Below are 23,357 nucleotides of genomic sequence, written 5' to 3'. Positions count from 1 at the left end.
CAATTATCATGCTTTTGTCGATTGTATATTGTATGACAGTGATAATTTATTTTTATTTTTATAGATAAATTTAGGGGGCATTTGTTTTTCATTTTTGAAAAAATGAGAATAAAAAATATAATCGTTATGGACCCCACGCAAGAGATAAAAATTCAAATTTGCTGGCTTGATGTGATAGATAACGGTCATATTTTTCATTTTAATGAGAAAAAAATGGGTAACAAACAGGGACATAATCAATGATGTAATGAGCTCTTGTGAAATTGTGTTGCATATGTTTAAGTGCGCAAGTGAAAAGTTAATTACTTATTGATTGGCACATTATAGGTTTGTTTGAGCTCCATTTTTATCAAAAAATACATTATAAAATAGTGTTAAGATGGAAAATGTATAGTTAAAAAATAAGGAAAAGTTTTGAATTTACGTATAATATTATTTTTTGAATAATGTATTGTTGAAATAATGTCAAATCAGCGTTGAAAAATATATTTTGATAAAGAAATAGAACTTAAACAAGCGCTGCTATATCTATTTTTCTGCTTAGATTAAAGTAGATGAAGAATTTTTTTTTTTTTTTTCCAAATTGCACAAAAGTCGTAACTTGAATTTAGCAAAATGTTTCTCTTTAGTTTTTTTTTTTCCTTCAGATTGCACAAAAGTTGTAACTTGAATTTAGCAAAATGTTTCTCTTTCGCAACTTCAATTTGAGAGGAGATATTTGTACTTTGAAAAGTGACCACTGCAATTGTAAATTGAAAGAGTACTTTATGAATTTCAATTACACTAAAAGAAAGGAGAAAAATAAACAAATATCGGGAAGTAAAATGGAAATTGACTCTATTAATGTTGATAACTGCATAAAACTACTTTATTTAGGAGCCCAACTACATAAAACGTAAACAAAATAAGAACATGTTCTTAGCATGAATGATGTAGTTATCACGTACAACATACGTCATTTTTCAACACTATCATATTTTCATAAGTTCCTAAGTACATACATTTAACAAAAGTAAGAATGGGCAGAAACATAGGATCCATTTATTACTTAGTTTTCAAAAGTAGTTGTTGACCTCGAAAATTGGACCTTTCACGTGGCCAATCGATAGCTACTCCATGTATTCTTCCCTGCACACAATCAACGCACGGTCAGACGCACATGGCTGGGACCAGCGGGGGTGGTGGCGGCCGTATACACTCCGACGGTTAAGTCAGGTTTAGATGGTCGGAACAGTACCCAGAGGTTGTGTCAAAAACACTAAGGGGGAGGAGAAAATATATAAACTTGTTATGGAGTGCTATGTAGTAAGAGTTTCATTACCTTTGCCTCTTGCCAAACCTTGAGTATTTATAGGTGGGATAAACCGTTGGATGTGGGACACGTGTATACATCTGACGGTATGAGGCGTCCGCTCATAGGCGTCAATTAACCGCGTCTATAGAGTGGGCGGGCAGTTTGTTTCTCCCGAGTTGAGTTAACATAAAGTTGATAAGTCATATCAACTAACTTCATAGAGACGTCAAACCAATTTAAACTTTAGGTGCAAAGAGGATCTTAACAAAAATCTCTTTCTGAAATTGGCGGCGGATCTTCTGATAGAGGTCCACTTCGCCTCGATCTCAAGGGCGAGGGTGCTTCGGTCAATTCAGCAGGCTCGCCTATGTCTCGCAGTGTGTTATCAGGTCATTGACATTGGCGAGATCACTTCGGATGGGTGTCTATCAGGTCGGAATGTATGGTGATGGGCATTTCGAGGTGGTTCAGATAGGGGCGTGAGTCATTCCAAAACACCTCAATCATTTTTTACTCCATTTTTCCCTTTGAAGTAAATGTATTTGAGCCAGAAATTTCTAAGTTTATGAGTCACTCAAAATTTAGTTTTGAACTTGAGCTATTATCAAAACACTTTAAAAGAGCCTTTTTTTTTAACTGAAGGTGTCCAATCTTCGTGTGAGAATTCACATCAATACTTTTTTCAATTGTTGTAATTTCAAAAGTTTAGAATTGACTTTCCCTTGGCATTGTTCTTCTGCAGTCAAAGGTTCCAAATCTGTTACAGAGATGATGTCAGACTTGTAATTGGATGAGTTAGGTTCGATTTGAGTCGCTTTCACATAGAATGCTTGTTCGATGTTTTGCATCTTTTGAATCACATCTCCAAAAATTGTCTCTGAACCTTGTATATAAAAAATGAATTGTATTATTACTTCATGAAAAATATATACTGGCTATATAGTGGCAGAAAGTTTAATGTAAGTTAGAATTATTACAAAGTTGGTTTGCTCCATCAGAGCTCATGCACTTGTAATCATAAGTTTATAGTGGCAGAAAGTTTAATGTAAGTTAGAATTATTACAAAGTTGGTTTGCTCCATCAAGGCTTGTGCACTTGTAATCATAAGTTTCTTAGCTGGTTCACAAATTGTATTTGCATTTATGAAGTCTGTTATATTTGACAGTTGTATATATGCTCTAGCCTTGAGATGAAAAAGGATTCAATATTTGTAAATGAAGACATGGATATATTAAATTAAAATAGAAATAAAAAAGCATGAAGAGAGTGTTTTTGTTAATTCTATCGAAGATGATAAAATTTGTTATTAGTATGTAGTATATTTTTACTGAGGAATAGCTTTAGAATTGAGATTCTTACAAAAAGTACAAAGATATGTTTTACCAAAATCAGCATTTGATCACCAATAACAATTGTTGCAAGTCATATACAAATATTTGTCATGAATTTTCTCAACCGTTGTTGTGCCATTGACCCAATAAAACTTTCACTGTTATGAGAATGAATTTTTACTTGTAATAACTTTATTAAAAAAAAAAAGGATAAACAGAAAGTAAAAAAAAAAAAAAGGAATGAGCACATGTTATTGTATATATGAATATATTGGAATAATAAAAAAAGTATAAATAGTAACCATAAGCTGGAAAAGTACTGGTAAAGGATGGCCAGCTTTTAGCGAGGTCCTTTTTTTTTTTTTTTAAATATCAATTCATCAATTTTCTTGAAACTTGTGTTCACCATGAAAGAATAAAATGGAAATAATTAATTAAATAAAGTAATGGTATGTTGCATACAGATGTGTGCGAATTAGGAAATAAAATAAGAAAATTTGAACAACTTATACATATCATTCTATCAATTCTTTTACTACGATAAAAGGAGTATTTATGAAGAATGTGCCACGAACTTTTGTGGACAACTTTAAACCTATGTAATAGCATTAAAGAAAACACATAAAAAATTATAAGTAATAATGATTTATATATTAATATATAGGTTATGTAAAAAGCCTCTTGAGAGTTCTAATAAGGAAGAAATAATGGAACATATCAAAGAACGATGTAACTTTTAGAGAGATGCTACTGGTATATAATTATATGTACATAAAGGTGTCCCCCCTCTCACATGACGTCCCACTCGAATATTTCATTCATGTGGATTCCACCCTCATATGAGAAGGTGTCATATGAGAGGGTGGACACTCTTATGTAAAGGAAATTATGTACCATTAGCATTTTCGTAACTTGTACGTGTGTTGCAAATATCACTGTTTTTTTATTTTTTCAATATTTTCTGTTATCAATATGTTTTCTCTATTAACAAATGAATCCAGAATGCCAACATCATTGTTTTGAATATTTCATCCAGAAGTATTACATCTTGTACCCAAGTTTGGATGTTATCTTTTGATTGAATCAATCGCTTAGGTATCATATCAACTGCAATTACTAATATGCTGAGAAATAAAAATCAATAATTACATTTTTCTTTTGTTTTTGTATTAAACAAAACATTTTATCATTATTTATTTTCTCAGGACCAATATAACTAATATTCAAAATAAATTGAATGTGTAATTTCTTGCTCAAATTAGAATTTGTAAACATGTATTGTTCAACTTCATGGAGAGAAGTTAGTAGATGGGTTCTAAAAACAAATTCAAAGTTATCTTCATTCAATTCTTGAACATGAGTTTCCCAAAATATTGTTTACTGTAGAGCTCTTGTTGAATATTTTTAGTTTCTAGTGATGTATTTCACATAAGCTTTGGAATATGTGTATGTTTTTCCAAGAAGAAGTTGATCTTCAAAGGAAGTAATGTTTGAATCATATCAACTAGCTTGGACAGTGTTACCCTAAAAGATAAAATTCAAGAGTGTAAGAAAGAGTTGTATATTATATATTTACATATATAGATAAGAAAAAATGGAAAATGTATTTTCAAAACAAAAGAACGGTTAGATTTTTGTAATGTAAATGAAGAAAATAAAGTATAACCGAATGAATTCTTTATTTAATCAAAATATTCAACATGTGTAAAAGGTAATATATATTAAATTATTTTTGTTTCTTTATTTTAATAGGACTTACCCGAGTATCCATTAACATCAAGTGTTGGTACCTTCCATTGCCTTATTTTGAAAGTTTTGACGTTTGTTTTTTTCACTACAGTCACCTTAACTTTTCATTTCTGATTATTAGATACAATTTTTGTTATGAGTTGGTACTGCTATTCCATTGTGGCAACTCTAAAATAGAGCGAAGTCTAGCACTATTTCTACATAGAGAATGAGTAAATGTTCTTTAGAAGTGGGACAAAAGATTTTGTGGAAGCTGACGATAATGTTAGTCAAAATCACACTACGATATGGGAAAAAAGAATTTATAATATCGTTGATGGAATATGTCAAGCGTGATCAATTGTTCTACATGTTCCATCCATTAGCTTTAATTTGACTCTACCAATACTAGCTATTCGAATATGTTTTTTGTTACCCATGACAATGATACCTTTCCTCACCGTTTCATACATTTCAAATAAATCCCGATTGGTATACATATGGAATGCACAAACTGTAACTAAAATTTACTTCATGTCAAGTTTGAATTTCATGTTAGAAATCGTCAAAACATCTCTATTTGGTCTTGTTTGAAGTATTTAATTGCTTTCCATGATTTGCAATCAAATCTCTTCGTTATGCAATTTATCACAATCCCTCTTAATTTGTCATTTTTTCTTGCAATAATAACAAACCCGATTACTGAAATTTGACATTGATTTACCCTTTTTCAATTATCATGAACAACAATGCTTTCTCCACCTCTGGCCTCAGATCCAACCAAATGTTTCATCTGCTCTTTTGAAAACAAGGCATCATACGTATCTTCAATAGTGAGAATATCATGACTAACAAGACCGTGTCTCTAAATGAAGTAAACAAAGCTGGCAGTGAATACAAAATGATTAAGGCCAAATTTTCTTCATCATACTTTACCCTTGATTTCTCCAAATTTGCGGCGATCTCCTTAAATACAGCCAGATGATCTTTCAAAGATCCGCATTCTGCCATGCGATGAGAATACAACCCCTGTTTTAGATGCAATTTGCTTATAAGACTTTTACCCATTCACAACTGCTCCAACTCTAACCACAATACAGCTGTCGTTTTTCCTTTAGAACATCCTTAAGAATATTGTTAGATAGATGAAAATAGATTTATGAAAGTGTCTTTCAATCATTCCGTTGTTTTTCCTCTGTCGTCCAAATTGTGGACATTTTGTCAAATCCTAACAACACATCATCCCATTCATCTGCACGAGTACAACTCGCATCTTCACTTTCATGACTACCAGTAATAACCAAAACCTCAAACAAATCACAATCAATAGCTTTGATATCACTTGTTCAGAAATAAAATGGATCTAGGTAATATATATAACATAATATGAAGTATATGGTAGTAAATAATAATAAGATAAAAGGCAAAGAATTAATTGGTAAACGAACATAGTATTTTTTCAATTGACTAATATGGAGAAAACAAATACAATATTTGAGCCTACTCAATTATTCTATATATCAGTAATATTGAACTTGTGAAAAAAGTTTAGTATTTATAAGATGCATGTCAAACGTTAGAAATACCACAAAGATAGAAACAAAAAAAAAACCACGTAGAATAAATAAAAAATATTTTCTCAAAAATCCAACCTAATTTGGGTAAAAAAAAAAAAAAAAAAAAAAAAAAAAAAAGGTACATTGAAGGTAGAGACTTTACCTCCCTGATATTCAGGTGATTATAAGAATTAAAAGGAACACTTAAAATATTATTTGGACTTTAACAATTACAATTAAACACAAGAAAAAGGTATATCATATACATACGACAAAGCAATTTCACCTGAAGTTATACAATTATTACCTATTGGTCACATGAGGTAGTCCCCACTTGTCTACTTTGATAAAGTTGATACCCTTCTGCTTAAGTGGTATTCCAGACGGTTAAGATGCCATGCATACATTTTTAGACATTCAAATAAGAGTATGTTGCCTATTATGTTTTACTTGTGAGGCGATGAGTGTATATATTATTGCGTCGTCCATAGTGACAAATGTAGACATTTTGAATTAGGAAGTATAATCAAACTTACAAAAAAGCCGTAAAATAATTACGAACGGCAATTTTTTCAACTCGGGCGCCAGTGCCTACTAAACCTTGCTCATAACTTTGTCTTGAAAATATCGAATTGAGATCTGTAAACAAGTTGAAATTAAAATTAAACAGATAAAGTTCAACAATCGCTCTCCCTTCTATTCTCACGCGCGACACTCGAAAGAAAAAAGTAAAACTAGGCTCTACCCCAATTCTAATTTTTTCATGTCCTTCGACACAACTGAAAAGCAAATCATCTATTCCATCAATAGTGTCTTAAAACCAAAATCGAAGTCAATCATATACAAATGGAACACATGATTTATGACAAATGGCTGGATCAACACCCATGTTCCTCTCCGTTGCCAAGGTACCAACATTGTTCGAATAACACATTCCAAAACTCAAAAAATCACAATTAAATGTGCTATTACTAGAAATTTAGTTTTTTTTTAAAAAAAATATCCCACATTTTTGTGGCTCTCTAACTCTCTAAAAGGAAAAGAAAAAAAAAGGAAAAACATAAATTCGAAAATAATTTCCTTTTCTTTCCAACATTTACCTCATATAGAGTAACAGATTTTAGTGCCTATTTGACAGCGATTCTCGTCTAATTATAAGGAAAAATCCAACTGTTATATATAGAATGAGAACCATGCTATAGCAGCTATTTTTTACTGCACCTTTCCAATCAATTAAAATTCTTAATGAAAAGGACATTTTATACACTCAACGCCATGAGCAAGGATATTTTTTACATTCCAATTTAGAATGAAAGAAGGTGCTAGTTTTTGTCAAATTTTTTCCAATTTCTTATAAAATGGTCAGATTTTTTTATTATAATCATGCGAGATTGCTGTCAAACGGGCGCTTAATGGCCAATGACGAAAAAATATGGTGTGAGAACAAAAATTAATATGAAAAAGTAAGTAGGTTTCGTGTTGAATCCTACAATTATTTAGAGTAAGCCCATTGAAACACAAAACTTAAAACTTTCCTAAATGTACAATTATTTCAATTCAATTCAGACGAAACCCTTCAATTGTCACCCCAAATAAACATCAAAAGAACCTTCTAAAGATGCAAATAGATAGGGGTGAACGCGGTTCGATTTGTGTAGTTTGTGCTTTATTTTCAACTCAAACCATTTTATGCTGTTTGAAATTTTTTTAAATCAAATCAAATCATTTTATTTTTCGAATCAAACCAAATCATAATTTGCAGTTTGATTAGGTTTTAATCCGCTGTTTACCTGTCGACATTATAATAATATATTTAATAAAAGTTAACATATAAGTTTATACGAGAACTAATAATGTTAAATATTAAATTATATTAATATTTACCATAAAATCCATGAATAAATTATTTTCAAAATTGATTGCTAAAAGATGTTAATAGAACAAGTAATGCATATTTCTTCATTTTTATTTACCTTTTCTTGTTTGACATTCATATTGTCATATAGCAGTTGGAAAAGGTAGAGATACATTCTACTATTATAGTTTGATTAAAAATCCTTTCGTCTTACTAATGAGATGTTAAATAAGGATTGAACGGAATATATTTAAATATACAAATATTCATAGAATTTCGGCTTATTGGGAATTGAGGAATTTTATTATCAAACTATTTTATGAAAGTAGAAGGTACTAGTACTGTTGGGAACTTTAACATTTTCACAAAATCAATACGTCCCGTCTTTGGTTCTTTCCAAACTACGAACAAATTTATTAATCATCTAGGCACACAAAAGTTATTTTTCTATCTAAATCACAACCACAAGTGTATAATAAATTCAAAAACAACAAATAAAAAATGAACGACGAAAAAATGGCTTGAATGAAAATCTAAAACTTATTGAAAGAGGAGAGAAAAAGAGGCGATTCAGGTAAAAATTAACAGACTAACAGGCAAATGCAACTTACGATTTCTTCAGTAATGCAGAGAAACGTCAAATGTTAGGAAAATGAAAGTTTATGTTAGGGCTTCTGAAACTTTGGACGTGATTTGTTGACATAGTTTTGTTGAATTAAGATTTGGATTGTTGAAAATATATATGTATTTTTCCATTTCATATGATTTTGGAATAATTTTAGTTTAGTTTAGATATTGGGTGAAAATATATATTGTGATCTTGTTAAATCATAGGGTAATAATGATGAACCTAATTTACTTTCCATGATTATTTCAATAGGTTGGTTGTAATTTGTATTGCTAAATTGGTATTTTTTAAAAGTGAAAACTGTAAAATTTTGAAGTTAATAAAATTAATATATTAATTAAAAAATTTAAAAACGGTTCGATTCGATTTTGGTGCGATTTTTGAAAATCAAAACCTAAACCAAACTATTTTGAAATGGTTTGGTTCGATTTGAGGGAAAAAAACCACGGGTCCATATGGACCCGAACCAACGGTGTTTATTTGCAAACCAACCCGGAGGTACTTCACTATGGCAGTAGCCGGGACTATATCACAGTATGTTTGAATTTGTCTTGTCTATATTTGATTTCTAAATTTTTAGTGAATTTCTTGAACTAAGTATGTTAAGTTATTATTTGTTAACATTGTTACTGTTAAGTTTTTTATTTACCACTATTTGTTGATTTTAGCATTAAATGGAAATTTTTTTATCTGTGAAAATAGTATAGTTTCAATAATTATCTTTAGACTTGTATTTTGGAGATTTTAACTTTTTTTAAAAAAAAATCAACGAGTTTAATTATATTGAACTGAAGGCTAGAAACTTCATAACTAGATTTTTATTTCTGCGACGTAGAATTCATTAGGTTTAAGTTCATTCTTTTGTTTTTTTTTTCAATGAATTGATTGTTTTCGTTGATCGTTTCTATCAGTTATGGAGAAGTATTTTAAATGTAAATCTACGTTTTCTTGTGATGAGCAAGATGTTAATAAAAGGAATGTTCGAGATAAAATAGATGAAATGAACGTTGGGGATGAAATTGATGGAACTAATCTTGAAGATGGCCCAATTCAAACAAATGTCGAGGATGTTGGGGATGAAAGTCATGAATTTGATGTTGCACAGCTACCTTCAGATCCTGGATTGAGAGTTCTAATACAAAATTATGATATTAATGTCCGAGATGAAATTCGAAGAACATATGTGCAACGGGATCCTTGTCAGCCTCGCAATCATGAATTTTCACCCACAAGAATGGCTAACAAAGATAGGCGATTTTGTGTTTCATGGTATAATGAGCATCCTAGTTGGTTGGAATACAGTATAGCTAAAGATGTTGCATTTTGCTTTTATTGTTATCTTTTTAGTTCAAGTGGTGGTTCATTTGTTAATGGTGGGTTCTCAAATTGGAAAAGGAAAGAGATTATTAGAAAACATGTTGGGGCATCAAATAGCGCACACAATCAGGCTCGAGTCCAGTATGAATCATTCAAGAATCAAGAACAAAGCATTCAAACCTGTCTCTTTAAACAATCGCTTCAAACTCGAACAGAGTATCGAATTCGTTTGAATGCATCAATTGATTGTGTTCGATTTCTTCTACGACAAGGGTTGGCCTTTCGTGGACATGATGAATCTAAAGATTCAAACAATCAAGGGAACTTTCTTGAACTATTACATTGGTTGTGTGATCACAATACTGAGATTAAGGCTGTTGCTCTGACGAATGCACCTGAAAATCTGAAATTAACATCACCACGAGTTCAAAAAGATATCGTGAGTGCTATTTCTTCTGAAATTCTAAACGTGATTATCAAAGATGTTGGTAATAGTTTCTTTTCTATTTTAGTAGATGAATCTCGAGACATTTTAGTGAAGGAGCAAATGTCAGTTGTCATTCGTTATGTGAAGAATGGACATGTATTGGAACATTTTATCGGTGTTATACATGTTTTGAGTACCACAGCTGTCTCACTTAAGGCTGGAATTGATAAATTATTTTCCACACATAGTCTAAGTATATCTAATTTAAGAGGTCAAGGATATGATGGAGCTAGCAATATGCAAGGTGAGTATAATGGTCTCAAAACACTTATTTTGAAAGAAAATTCAAGTGCCTACTACATTCACTGCTTTGCTGATCAACTTCAACTGGCTCTTGTAGCTGTGGCACTGAAACATCCAAAGATAGAAACTTTTTTCACTTCAGTACACAGATTGGTGAATGTTGTAGGAGGATCAGCTAAACGAAACGATCTTATTCGAGAGAAACAAAGATTGAAAATTTTTGAATCACTTAGTACATGCGAAATATCAAGCGGGCGGGGTCTCAATCAAGAAACTACTCTTAAGCGTTCTGGTGATACATGTTGGGGATCTCACTACAGTTGTTTACTTAACCTGATAGTCATGTTTTCAACCATTGTTGATGTTGTTGAGATGATTGCTACTGACACTACAAGTTCTGGAACAAGAGGTGATGCATTTATTTTATTGGAGTTGATGTTAAAATTTGAATTTGTATTTAATTTACATCTCATTAGAAAGATTTTGGGAATTTCAAATGAATTGTCGAAAGCATTACAAAGAAAAGATCAAGATATTGTTAATGCCATGAGATTGGTACAATTATGTAAAGCACAGCTCCAAACCATGAGAGATGATGGATGGGATTCTTTTCTTGGAATGGTTTGTTCGTTCTGTGAAGCTCATGAGATAAATGTTCCCAATATGGATGATATGTTCGTAACTCTAGGTCGTCCACGACGTGATATAGTGACAAATTTGCATCATTTTCGTGTAAAAATGTTTTATGCCATCATTGATATGCAACTTCAAGAGCTGAATGATCGTTTTTTAGAGGTCAATAGTGAGTTACTCCTTTGTGTTGCATGTTTGTGTCCAAATAATTCATTTGCCGCTTTTGACAAGAATAAAGTGATTCGACTATGTCAGTATTATCCGGCAGATTTTGACACGACAGATATCTTGGAACTTGATGATCAACTAGATACATATATCTTTGACATGCGCACTCACGAAGATTTTGGAGAATTACAAGACCTTAGTGATCTTGCACAGAAGTTGGTTGCAAAAAATAAACATGAAATTTATCCATTAGTTTACAAACTTGTGACATTAGCCTTAGTCCTTCCTGTGGCTATTGCTACAGTTGAGAGAGCATTTTCTGCGATGTTAATTGTTAAAAATTGTTTGCGCAATCGAATCAGGGATCAATGGTTGAATGATAGTTTGATTGCATATATTGAGAATGATGTATTTGATAATATTGAAAATGATGTCATTATGGAACGTTATCAAAGTATGAGAACTCGTAGAGAACAATAATAATAAGATATCGAATATTTAAATTCTTTCGTTGCCTTTTTGACAAGTTTGATTGTGCCACACTAACTCAAAATATCTGCGTCCGCCACTGTCCAAGGTAGTACAAACTTATTGTAGAAGCGTCGCCCTTTTGCTCCGAGGTGTTAAGGAAACACAACTCTAGTCGTATCAAATAGGTCTCTGATGTCTAAGGCGTTAGTGACAATTCTGGGATACTTTGACAAAATTGATGGAGCTATGTGAGAAAAGATTAATTTGACATATTTGCAATGTCACTTGAGAGTCAAATCCCCTATTTCTTGCTAAGAACAATATATGGAAAGTCGTATGATATGATGAATGTGACATTTTGGTACTTAATGATTGAGCTGTGCTAGGGCTATGTGCCAAGCATCCAGTTTAGATGATATGACGTGAAATCCAAAAGACTCCGTCTATCCTTAATGTTTTCTTTAATGGAGTCCATAGCCCATTCAGAAGGATCTCATCTCATAATCATCCATGACTATTTATGTCTGTAGCATGACCACTTGATGAAATTGAGGAAGCAGAGTGGAGCCATTCTATTACTGAGAAACTACGAGCCTTTTTTTTTTTATAGAGACCCCTAGCCATTTTATGGATTCATCACCATTCCACACTTGGTGATGTTCAAATGTAATGAAGAATTTGGTATTCTCCCACTAAAATATAAATCTCAACTCTCATTTCTCTTCTTCGTTTTTGCCATTTTTGCACCCAATATAATTCTACATCTATTTTTTGTTGATTTGAAAGTCAAGAGTGCATATGGTTATGCCCTTCCTCACCTCTGTTCGAAGAGGTTTTGATACTCGTGCCTTCAATGTGTGTGTTTCAAGTGCGAAAGTAAATTGTACATAGAAGAGAGTAGAAGTGAGATCTGTAGGCGACTAAGGTTCCATTCATATTCAGGGATCAACAGACTGGTACTCTATATGAAAAAATCCACGAAAATCATGTGAATAAAAAATTTAACAAAAATCCTACATTAACTATAAGAAATTCTTTATTTCCCAAAGATTTACTCCCAAAGAAAGGATTAGTGGAAGCGAAGGAGATGCAAACCCTAGAAGGTAAGATGCCAAAAATGAAGATGAAGAGACCCCCACAGTAGTTGCCACACCAAGAGGCCTACATGGGTTGCCAAATGTATCCTGAGTGTTGAACAATCGTTGAACATATACGATAAACAACGAAGCGAATTGCTGCTCACCAAGCCTCCATGCGGGCCTTCCTATAAATTAACTACCAGACATGTAGATGCCCCACAATATGCAACCATCGACCTTTTGTCATGAGCATGACTCAAGCAAATCTACTGCTTAATCAAAGAACTTAGAGGAACTAGCCAGTTGAAGAGGAGGTGAACAATGCCCTCACAAGGGGATACCCTAGAAATAGCGAAGATAAACCTTCGATAAGAGAGGTTTATATTGGTACTTCCCAAGCCAACATTGCAGGCCTTCGAATAGAGATATGTATTTGAAGAGCCCCCTTCCCACCAATTTATGAGCACAAGCCCAGACTAACAAAGTCCACTAGTATTTTTTTACATATTGAGCGATCATTCTAGAAATAGGGGCCAAACGAGTTTTCTAGGAATAGGCAATAGAATCAACTGCCAAGATATAGGTGCAAAAGAAAAAGTGTTGGGGTAGCAATAAGAGAACGTGTGCCTCATACAATTAAGGAGGAAAGCCCCGTGTGATTATAGGGGCTAGATACAGCAAACCTGCTAGGAAATCAGACGATGATATTGATGACTCTCCCTTCCCCATGGAGATCAACATTGAGCTTCCTCTCCTAAACTTCAACATTCCAAAGATCCTACCTTAGCACGACAGGGGTGACTTTAAGCAGCCGTTTGGCCCCATTATTTTTCATTAAATTATAATTTTTTTTCTTTTTCTTCTTATCAACCATACATTTTTCAATAAATTAATATTACACATAAACCCAAAAACTTATCTTCATTTTCTAATCACGCATTTTCCAAAAAATTACTATTTTTCTCATTCTAATGTGAAATAATGGGCATCTTGATATCTACAAAACGCAGATGAACCTAAAGCAACCAAGTCCAATAGTTCGCCTGCATAACCCAAGGCCATAAATAGTGTTGCGATATGAATTTCCAATCAAATAGAGTGCTCAAATCCTATATTGATTGATGTCCCGGCCCACCTTCTTCGCTAGGGTAACAAAGCTTGTCCCTAGATGCCCAATGAATTTGTTCCCCTTTAGATGAATATTGGATGAAAGCATCGAATAGTCTCTCTAAACTTTTACTCGCACATAGAGGGGGCTTGAGAATTTGTAGAAGGTGAATAGGAGTATGCTTTAAGAATGGTTATTTTTCATCCTATTGAAAGAAATTTATTTTCCCATCCATGTATTAATCTTGATCTTATTTTTTTGTAGGAGTTGATCAAAGAGGAGTACTTTTTGTGACCTTTGAAAAGAAGACTCCAAAATATGTAATAGTTTGTCACAAAAATTTGAAAGTCACTGATTTTAGAATTTCTTGTAACATCATAGTACATCAAATCTCTCCATATGCTTCAAGTACTGGTAATGAATAAATTAACTCCAATGACATGTCGATATTAAATAGATAATATCGAACATTACTAAGGTAAAAGAGTTAAAAGTTTGTTAATAGTAATGTTCAGTAATATGTACAAAACATGCATTCAATAGATGCACATGGATCAATCTTTATGCAAGCCTCACTCCCATTTGCACTCAATCTTACTAGTATTTCTGAAAATTGAAGTTAATAACACACTCCCATCCATTCTCCTCAAAACAAAACTCTCCACCAAAACATAGCAACCAAACTTTCTCCACACAATATCACTTCTAACCTCCTTTCTACCCTTCACTCTCACCTCCCTATGTCCATCAAACCATCCTCTTGTCGCTTGTAGCAACCTTATTTTCTCCAAAATGGCCAAACTCAAACCAGCACTTACTCTCCTCCTATGTTGTTCTTTCGCCTTAAACCAAACAAACCCTTCGGCATCCAATCTACCTTCATCTTTCTCGGCTTCTACTCCGCATACCAAAGAAACCAACCTTTTTACTCTTTCATCAACAACAACAACAACAACGTTGTTTTCACGGTGTCCAGAATATTGATGGATGTCTTGGGAGATATCCCGGGTGACTGACTCTTTTCCGCATGCATATATTTGTTCCCACCTTAAGTTTAGACTCAGTTCATAGAACATAGATTTTCTCATTTGTTCTTTCACTCTGTGGGCTTCATCTTTCACAAACACACAAGGGCAGTACCATTTTCCAATAATAATTGGAGTGGAATACTTGGAATATAAAGGAACATTCAATTCAGGGAGTTCTTGCAAGAGAGAAATGTTAAGTCCTGGAGCTTTTGATAAATGAAATTTGTAAGACTTAACAGTGTAAACTTCCCATCCTGATGTTCTGAGAAAACTAGGAGGATTACCATCCCATTCGATTGATTTCGCTAAGAATCCACCACTGTGATGACGATGAATCTCGACTTGTTGATATCTGTCCCTGTAATCGAAAGGCCTTGTTTTTCGATTATTTCGGACATCGTTAAAGCAACATATTGCTGAAGCATCTTCTCTAGAACATGTGTATGCCTGTCTGCAGAACTCGTCAAAAGAAATGAAATTTAGTGAAAAACTTCTGAGCAAGTCCATCAGGAAGAAAAATATTGCAACAGAGATAGCAGCTTCTGTCTTTTTAGAATGATTACTCCATGAATTAGTCCCTATTGTTTTTGCAAAAATTGTTGGAATTTATTGGACTGTGAAGCCTAATGATACTGAGTACTTTTTCTCTCCACTGTACATCGACATAAGTTTTATTTATTTAGGGGGAGATTGAATAGTCCACACATTCGTTAGCTAGTGCCCACTATTGCTATCATATATGGACTTCTTGGGGGCTCAATTTCCCGTAGACGTGACAGATGTGTGTTAAAATATTGAGAAATTAACAGTGGCAACTGGATGATATTCTCACATGGAAATGCAATAAATATATGTGTTGCTTTGCATGTTTCTATTTTTATTTTATTTAGCTTTTAATCCCAATTCATCATATTTTGATAGATTGGTCAGAATTTTCGTAATAAAATAATTGACCCAATGTAGTGATCATTTGACTAGGTGTAGTAGGGTAAGAGTGCATTTTATCTATATGACTACCCTTCACATTTTTATTTAGAATGACATGACTATCCTTCAATGATTTTATATTTACCTAGCAATCCAGGGAAAAATGACATTTGGCAAAGTGCATTCATATTAAAGGTCCTGTTTGAGAGTGATTTTCAGAATTGATTTTTTGACTGTTAGAAAAAAGGTGGGGGCATCTATGAGAGAAGAAGTTAAAATTTAAGGCTGCAATAGTGAAATAACGGTCAAAAAATTAATTTTTTGGGATGAAAAATCACTCCCAAACGGGGTCAATGGCAAAAAATAAACTAATAATAATAATAAATAAATAAAACATGGTTTCGGGTTTGAACAGAAAGGGACATGCATATGAAACCCGAGGGAGATAATGAAAAGAGAAGCATACAAACTTTGACAGAGTTACGAGATAACACTGCAGGTATAATAACATACCCTTTATGTTTGCCCTTCGCCTTAATAACATAGTATCTGTTGGATGAAAGAGGCTGATCAATTACTGGTATAAACCAGACCTTTTTAATGCTAACATCTTCATGTACTGATGCATTTACAACCTTCAAAATCCTGTCCTGAGGGAATGGAAGCCTCTTTATTTTGTTTCTCCTGAATATCCCATAACAAGATAAACCTATGCCCTCTGATTCTTCGTCCGAAACGACTAGCTGACCGGAATATGGAGCGTCTCGCAGTGGCTGCACGTAGAGAGCACCTGGATGGTTGCGATAGAGGGATCGCGGTTTTGTCACGTACATCTCTTCCTTCTGCTCGTGCTCGTGCTCGTGCTCGTCTTCAGGAATTTTATTAGCTTAGGAGTGAGAAACTAAAGATCAATGTCCACAAAAATGTGAAAAACATATCAACACAATTCATAAAAGCTATTCAAAGGATTTAAAAATATGGATAAAGTTGAAACAGCAATATTTAGTTTCTTTTTAGCTGATACGATAGCCAATGTACATGCAATGCATTATTGACATCTCAATAACAGCATGTTTGGACAAGCTTTAAGGCTTTGTTTGTTTACCATTTTTTCACATTCTACCACATTATTTTTTTTACAGTACTCATTTTTAACCACACATTCTTCATTAAAATAATATTACACGTAAATTAAAAACTTTTCATTCTTTTTTAACCACATATTTCAACGTCAATCACTATTGCATAACACATTACTCACAAATAATGGAGCACAAACAAGCACTAAAAGTTTACTCGCAGGTAAATAAGTTTTTTTTGGGATAATAACTTTTTTATTGGTGAAATTTTTATCAGAGTTATTTTCATTACTTGAAAGTAAGAAACAAATTATCCGAAAAATGTTTGAAGTTAAATAAACAGCCTACTTAAAAGTAACTTATACATTTTTAAGTGTAGCCAAACATGCTTTTGGATATTGATTAATTTGTTTGATGTATTATTATATACCTATCTTTTTATCTTGAAGCTTTATTTCGAAAAGGAGATCCACTACTCTTTTTTCTCTAAATGAAAGTTGAAAGCGGAAATGATTCCATGAATTGTCAATGAAAGCAAAATGAAGTGGACCAAGAAGTCCTTTTGTGAATTAGAAGTTAGAACGCTCAGGAAAATTGGTTTCTAAAGAGGTCCTCATGTCCTATTCTTTTTGAAACTTAGTCCCTGTTTGACAACCATTCTTTCGAGTTTTTCTGACGAGAATGAATTTTTGAATAATAATTTTTTTGGAAAATATGTGATTAAAAAGTAGAAAAAATTTGGGCATATATGAAATACATTTTATTGTGAAAATGTATAATTAAAAATGAGTACGAGAAAAAAAAAAAAAATTTAAAAGAACGATTGTCAAATGGTATAAGGGGGAAAAAGAGTATCGAAAAAAAAAAAATGGTATCATACACTTTACTCTTTATCCTTAACTGATACTGGCGGACATGATTCGTTTGTAAGTATATATACTAAGAGCCAATCACTTTTTTGTTTAGCTCACATGTTCTTGATAGTACTCTAAAATGCGTAAAGCGTGACGATGTGTGGAGACCAGGTTATAGGTTAAGCGAGTTTAGGCGAGGCATAGACATAAAAAAACGTAGAAAAAGATTTCTTATTTTAATATTATTTTAGTTTTTAATCAATCAAAAAATGAAATAATTAAAAATAATACATAACAAATATCTAAAACAGATTTACAAGAACTTTATACATTTTTCAAAATTTTTCAACAAAATAATAAGTTTCAAATATAAATACTAAATAGTAAATAAATAGAAATTTTTTTGAATTTTCCTATATTCAAGACCTCAAACAGCCATTTTGAATTTAGGACAGACGAAGTGATGAAATCAACCTTTATCAAGCCACCTAATTTGACATTTTCACATCACATCGCATCTAGTCAGCTTTTTAGAACACTAGTTCCTAATTATTTTACTTTTTAAATTGCTCATAATTATTATAATTAAAAGAGTACTTCACGAACGTGACAAAAGTGCGAGTCAATTCGATAAATAACCTCCATTTGGCAAAATTATGGCCCTGTGCATTTTTTGCGAAATCTATCAGATTTTTGATAGATTTGAATGGCTTTTTTAATTGAAAAAATTTGAGCCTTAAATATGAAAGTTTGAGTAGGGTTGGAGGATACAGACATATTTTTAACCTATAATTATGCTCGCATAATTACTTTTTTGACCCTCTCAATTCACAGACCAGCACTATTGGAAGGGCAAAACAGTCTTTGTATTGTGTATCCACTATTGTTGACTTTTCAATCTTTGAAGGTTGTCATAGTTAACCTTTTTATTATTTTTTATTTTTATAAAAATAATGCTATTCCAAGTGAAGATTATCGGTAATCCCACAAACTCTCACACATGTCATGTAAGACAATTGCTGATAGTCTCGCAATAAAAAATCAATTTTCAAAATCACTTCCAAACTGGCTCTTATTATTCCGTGTGATATTTATTTTGTTGTTCGACATTGGTTTGAGAAACCAAGCCTGTTATTGCACAATCAATAAAAAATCTTGGTACGTATTTTCGTGACATAAACCATTTATAAATTTGTATCCAAAAAAGAGTAAGATGAAGTTAAATAATACCAGCACAAGAAAATATTAATGAAAGAATACTTCATTAATTTTCTTGAAATAGTTTTGAAGATCAATTAAGAACTCAATAGACGAAGAAATAAAACATGCATCAACAGCTCTTTAAATGAGCTTATTAAGAAAGAAAAATCAAATTGAAATCAATCCCATTAGCAATTCACTTGTTCACTGAATCCTTGACGGCATCAGCAGCTCCTTGTGCCTTAGCCTTCATTTGCTGACCGGCCTGCACAAAATTCAGTATTAGAACCGAAAATTTTTAGTTTCGTTTTCTTTCTTATTATTGTCCAATCTCATGAATTCTTGCACATCGGTAGTTGCAATTACGAACACACGCGAAAAGTTTTTTTGAATTTTCTCTCTTAATCAAGTAGAGTAGAAAAAGATCTTGAATTCAAATCACGATGTCACTTAATTACAGAAATCGATACATTTAAATTGTCTAAAGTTACAACCTCCTGCATGGAGTCCTTAGCAGATTGGGCAGTGTTGCTAATTTTGTCCATCACCTGGCTAGACTTCTCCTGAATTTATCAAACAATATTAGCCTCAATATTTCGTGAAGAGTGTACATGATATTAGACAGTATAATATAGTTTACATGTCTGATCTCGTACCTCCAGTGGACAAGATAAAAATTTCTCAATACTGATGTGACAAGAGAATCATAATCCACATTAACAGTAACAAGTTTTTATCCAGTCCACTAAAGGCGGGAGATCAATTTCAACATAGTATAATGAATGAATTTTAATTTTTTCCTTCTCCTTAATACTTTCTAGTAAGATGTGGGATTTTTTACCTGAGCTTGGCCCTTGACCTGACCGGCATTGTAACTGGCTTTTGTAGAATTATCCATTCTTCTTGGTTTATGCTTGGTAGAACAAGAAAGATAATCACGATTTTGTGGTAGTGAAATTGATGCTTGAAGATTTTATAATTCAATGAGCCTATATAAGATATAATATATATCGCCAGCCAGCAAAAAAATATTTGCCACCATAAGAGCCGATTGACCCGGGCTTATTTGAATTTATTTGTTTAATTAGTTAGATTGATGAGAAAAAAGTGGTAGTTTTTCATATTCCCTGTTTACCAGGTGATTATGTGTGGACATGATTTTTTTTCTTAATCATTTTTCACTTGTAAGATTGTATAATTATTAAGCCCTCGTTTTGTAGCAATTCTTCACCCATAGAAAATCAAAATTTTGATCATTATTTTACTATTCCAGTCGTCGTTGTTGACTTCTTCACTCATAGGTGAACCCACTTTTCTCTCTAATGATTAAAAAATCAATTCTCATAATCACCACCGAACATGCCTTAAATACAATTATATTCTTTGAAATTTATTAAAAACAATACAGTTCTTTATTTTTAAGTGCTTATGACTCCTTTTATAATTTCTAGCAATGCAATCTAAAAATGCTTGGAGATGGAAATGTGATAATATTCACAAGTTTCTTGAAGGAATTTTTGTTAGTCAACATTTACAAACCTAAAATTGTCCTTCATGGTTAAAGGTTGGAAATGATTTTTCTTTTTGAATACACACTTTTGCTCGGACACGGGACATTCAAGATGATTTTGAAAAAGAGTGGATGTAAAATGAATTTCCGAAGTCTTATTCATATTAAAGAATTTTGAAATAATGTCCATTTTTAAAATTGTAAGATGCGTTAAATAGTTAGCACAAGTCAAAGGATCACACGGGAAAGGTTCTAAGTGGTGAGGACGTAGGATGGCTAGCCAAGGCACAAAAGAGCTTGCCGGCAATGGCCCAATGCATTTGGGTGACTATGCTGCACGTCTGACCAATTAGAGCATGGGGCGGCCACTCTGTGTGCCGGTCAGCCATCAAAAGAATCTCGTGCATGCTCAAGTGTCATGGAATGAATATTTATGTCTTGATCGTCAATATCTGCCTAAATAAAAGAACATATCAAACTTCCAAACTCTCTTGAATAAAAGAGTTTGTAGGACTTTTAACACTTAGTTGGAAATATGATCGGAGGCCTTGGATAGCCTCGGACATGGACGATGCTCATCTCAATACAAATTTTGACAAATCAACATTGGTACGAGGCATCATACCATTGGATGCAAAAGGATTGATACTAGACAAGTGTCACTAAAATACGAAAATTAATAAACTTTGGAAATAAAAATCAGAAATTCTAACAAAATGCTTCAAAAATGTCAAGTCATAAAAACACCTAAAATGCTTCCGTTGGTATCCTATAGATAGGTCATTGCACAACTAAAAAAAATAGACTCTCTCTCTCTCATACCAAATATTGAGACCCGTTTGTATCTCATTCGATCACAAAAATAAAAAATATGATCGTTATTCATCATATCAAGTCACCATATTTGACTTCTTCTCTTTTGTGTGGTCCCGTAATGACTATATTTTTTATTCTCATTCTTATAAGAATGAAAATTAAACAGGTGCTAAATGTTCTAAATTTCAAAAAGAAATATTTCTTGGAAATTGAGAAATAAAACACATTTGACTTTAAGAAATATAAGCTATTTTTAAGATCAACGTATCTGTTCAGGCTTATATCCATATTGATGGCCCCTTTTCATCCAAATTCAATTATGTAACTAAAATTTTAAATAATTGCGACTCAAATAAAATCTTGACACTATTGGGAAGGTTTGTTTTACAGATTGTTGATTTCTAATATATATGATATAGATAAATATATAGAATGCTCCTTCATCTTCTTCCTTGAAACAATTTTTTCCTTGCATGCTTGCATTTCATCTCTTTTAAAGCTTTGTCCGTGCTTTGTAAATTTGAAAATACAGAATACGAGCATCTAATATTGATCTCTTCTCTCCTTATATTTCGGGATTATTTTCGGGAGTGCACGATGCAAACAACAAATTTAGGTTACTTGTATATTGAAGATATTTCTGCTAATCCGTGTGGATCACTGAAATGAGGGCAAATATCGTCTCAAAGAAAGCACAAAACACGTGGCTTAATTAAACTTCTTCATCTTAGAGTTAGTCGTGATTTTCTCCAACTTCATCTACTATTTGCCCTCACCATTATCCATATTTTTCGATTTGTAATTTTTTTTATTTGTTATTTTTTTTATTTATTTATTTTTCGGTCATTGTCCTAACTTATGATTTCTGTAGTTAATTAATTTTCAACTTTTTAAGCGGAGCATTTTAATCCTAATATTTCACAATTTTTGCACGATTTTCATTTAAAATCAACTAAAAAGTTTCACCGATTACACTTTTTTTTTTGTTAAAATAAAAACTAAATAAAAAGGAAATAAATAGAGGGGGAAAAAAATAAAAAACTAACAAAACCCCCACCCCTATATAACCAAGCCTCGCTCCCTCCAACTTTCCCAAACCTAACTTAGGGATGTTAAGTGTGGCGAGTCACTAGTTGATTCGTTTCAAAGATGAATCAAGGGACGAATTGAGTTGGATTTTTCTTGTGTAAGAAGCTCATCAATCCATAATGGCCGGCTAGTCGACTTGTCTAGTAGTAGAGGAAGAAAAAAAAAGTTAATAGAAAAATAAAAAAATATACGAGCTGACTCACCTCGCCTCACCTGGAGGGAAGCCATGAGTACTGCTCAGCTCGACCCAAATTGAGCGTGGACCGACTCGTCCAGTGGGATGTGTCGGGCTCGAGGATTTGCAAACCAAGCTGCTCAGCTCGTTTAATAGCCAACCCCAGCTCCGCCCAAAGAAACATCAGAAGAAGACTGTCTCGACCTTATCACCTCTTTTGTTAACATAGCAATGTAAGAAGAAAACGGGAAATCATATTCCAAACAAGATACTTATTTTTCGTTTTGCTTTTATCTAGTAATTCCATAAATCTTTGTAACATATACCCACTCCAATGAATTCTTCCCCAAAATTAATTAACATTCTGTAGAAAGATTCTTTACTCCTGATGGCTGGTTTTGTCACTTGGTGTATCCAGGCAGTGAGAGCAAGCTAGTTAAAACTGTCTATACGATTTCTAGTTAAGAACTGGGAAAGGATGCAAATAAACTATTACATGACACGAGTGAGAAGAAAATTGAACCCAATAATCCTGCAAGTAATACATTACTCAATGCTTATTGCAAGATTGAGAAATGAGGTCTTTTCTGAAAGTTAGAAGTAAGATTTTGGAGGCTGGATTAAGACCGGATCAGTTCACTAACAAGGCATTAATTAATGGGTTCTGCAAGGCACGGTAGATATACAGTTCTAAAGAAAGAAAAAATAGACTGTGCTCAAAAAGTATTTAGCATTATGCAATCGAAGGGAATTTTAGGAGATACTGTTATCCATGCTAGTT

General features: G+C 32.8%; 3 protein-coding genes across 3 annotated transcripts; 1 reads left to right on the top strand and 2 right to left on the bottom strand.

The window, feature by feature from the left end:
• Positions 1 to 9,305: 9,305 nt before the first annotated feature.
• On the top strand, positions 9,306 to 11,720 carry LOC111374554 (zinc finger MYM-type protein 1-like). The gene is made up of 2 exons (XM_022997234.1): positions 9,306 to 10,870; positions 10,916 to 11,720. The coding sequence occupies exons 1-2, from the start codon at positions 9,306 to 9,308 to the stop codon at positions 11,718 to 11,720; spliced, it is 2,370 nt and encodes a 789-aa protein (XP_022853002.1).
• A 2,625-nt stretch (positions 11,721 to 14,345) lies between these two features.
• Positions 14,346 to 16,869, bottom strand: LOC111374580. The gene is made up of 2 exons (XM_022997276.1): positions 16,367 to 16,869; positions 14,346 to 15,377 (listed from the first exon to the last, which is right to left on the bottom strand). The coding sequence occupies exons 1-2, from the start codon at positions 16,684 to 16,686 to the stop codon at positions 14,471 to 14,473; spliced, it is 1,227 nt and encodes a 408-aa protein (XP_022853044.1). The 5' UTR covers positions 16,687 to 16,869; the 3' UTR covers positions 14,346 to 14,470.
• A 2,108-nt stretch (positions 16,870 to 18,977) lies between these two features.
• LOC111374547 (stress-induced protein KIN2-like) lies at positions 18,978 to 19,968 on the bottom strand. Its single transcript, XM_022997226.1, has 3 exons — positions 19,828 to 19,968; positions 19,481 to 19,549; positions 18,978 to 19,251 (listed from the first exon to the last, which is right to left on the bottom strand). The coding sequence occupies exons 1-3, from the start codon at positions 19,882 to 19,884 to the stop codon at positions 19,183 to 19,185; spliced, it is 195 nt and encodes a 64-aa protein (XP_022852994.1). The 5' UTR covers positions 19,885 to 19,968; the 3' UTR covers positions 18,978 to 19,182.
• Positions 19,969 to 23,357: the final 3,389 nt, after the last annotated feature.

The sequence above is a fragment of the Olea europaea genome, unplaced genomic scaffold (assembly GCF_002742605.1).
Source record: "Olea europaea var. sylvestris unplaced genomic scaffold, O_europaea_v1 scaffold126, whole genome shotgun sequence".
Lineage (NCBI taxonomy): Eukaryota > Viridiplantae > Streptophyta > Magnoliopsida > Lamiales > Oleaceae > Olea > Olea europaea.
Note: the sequence above shows the minus strand (reverse complement) of the source record. Positions and strands in the feature narration are given on the sequence as shown.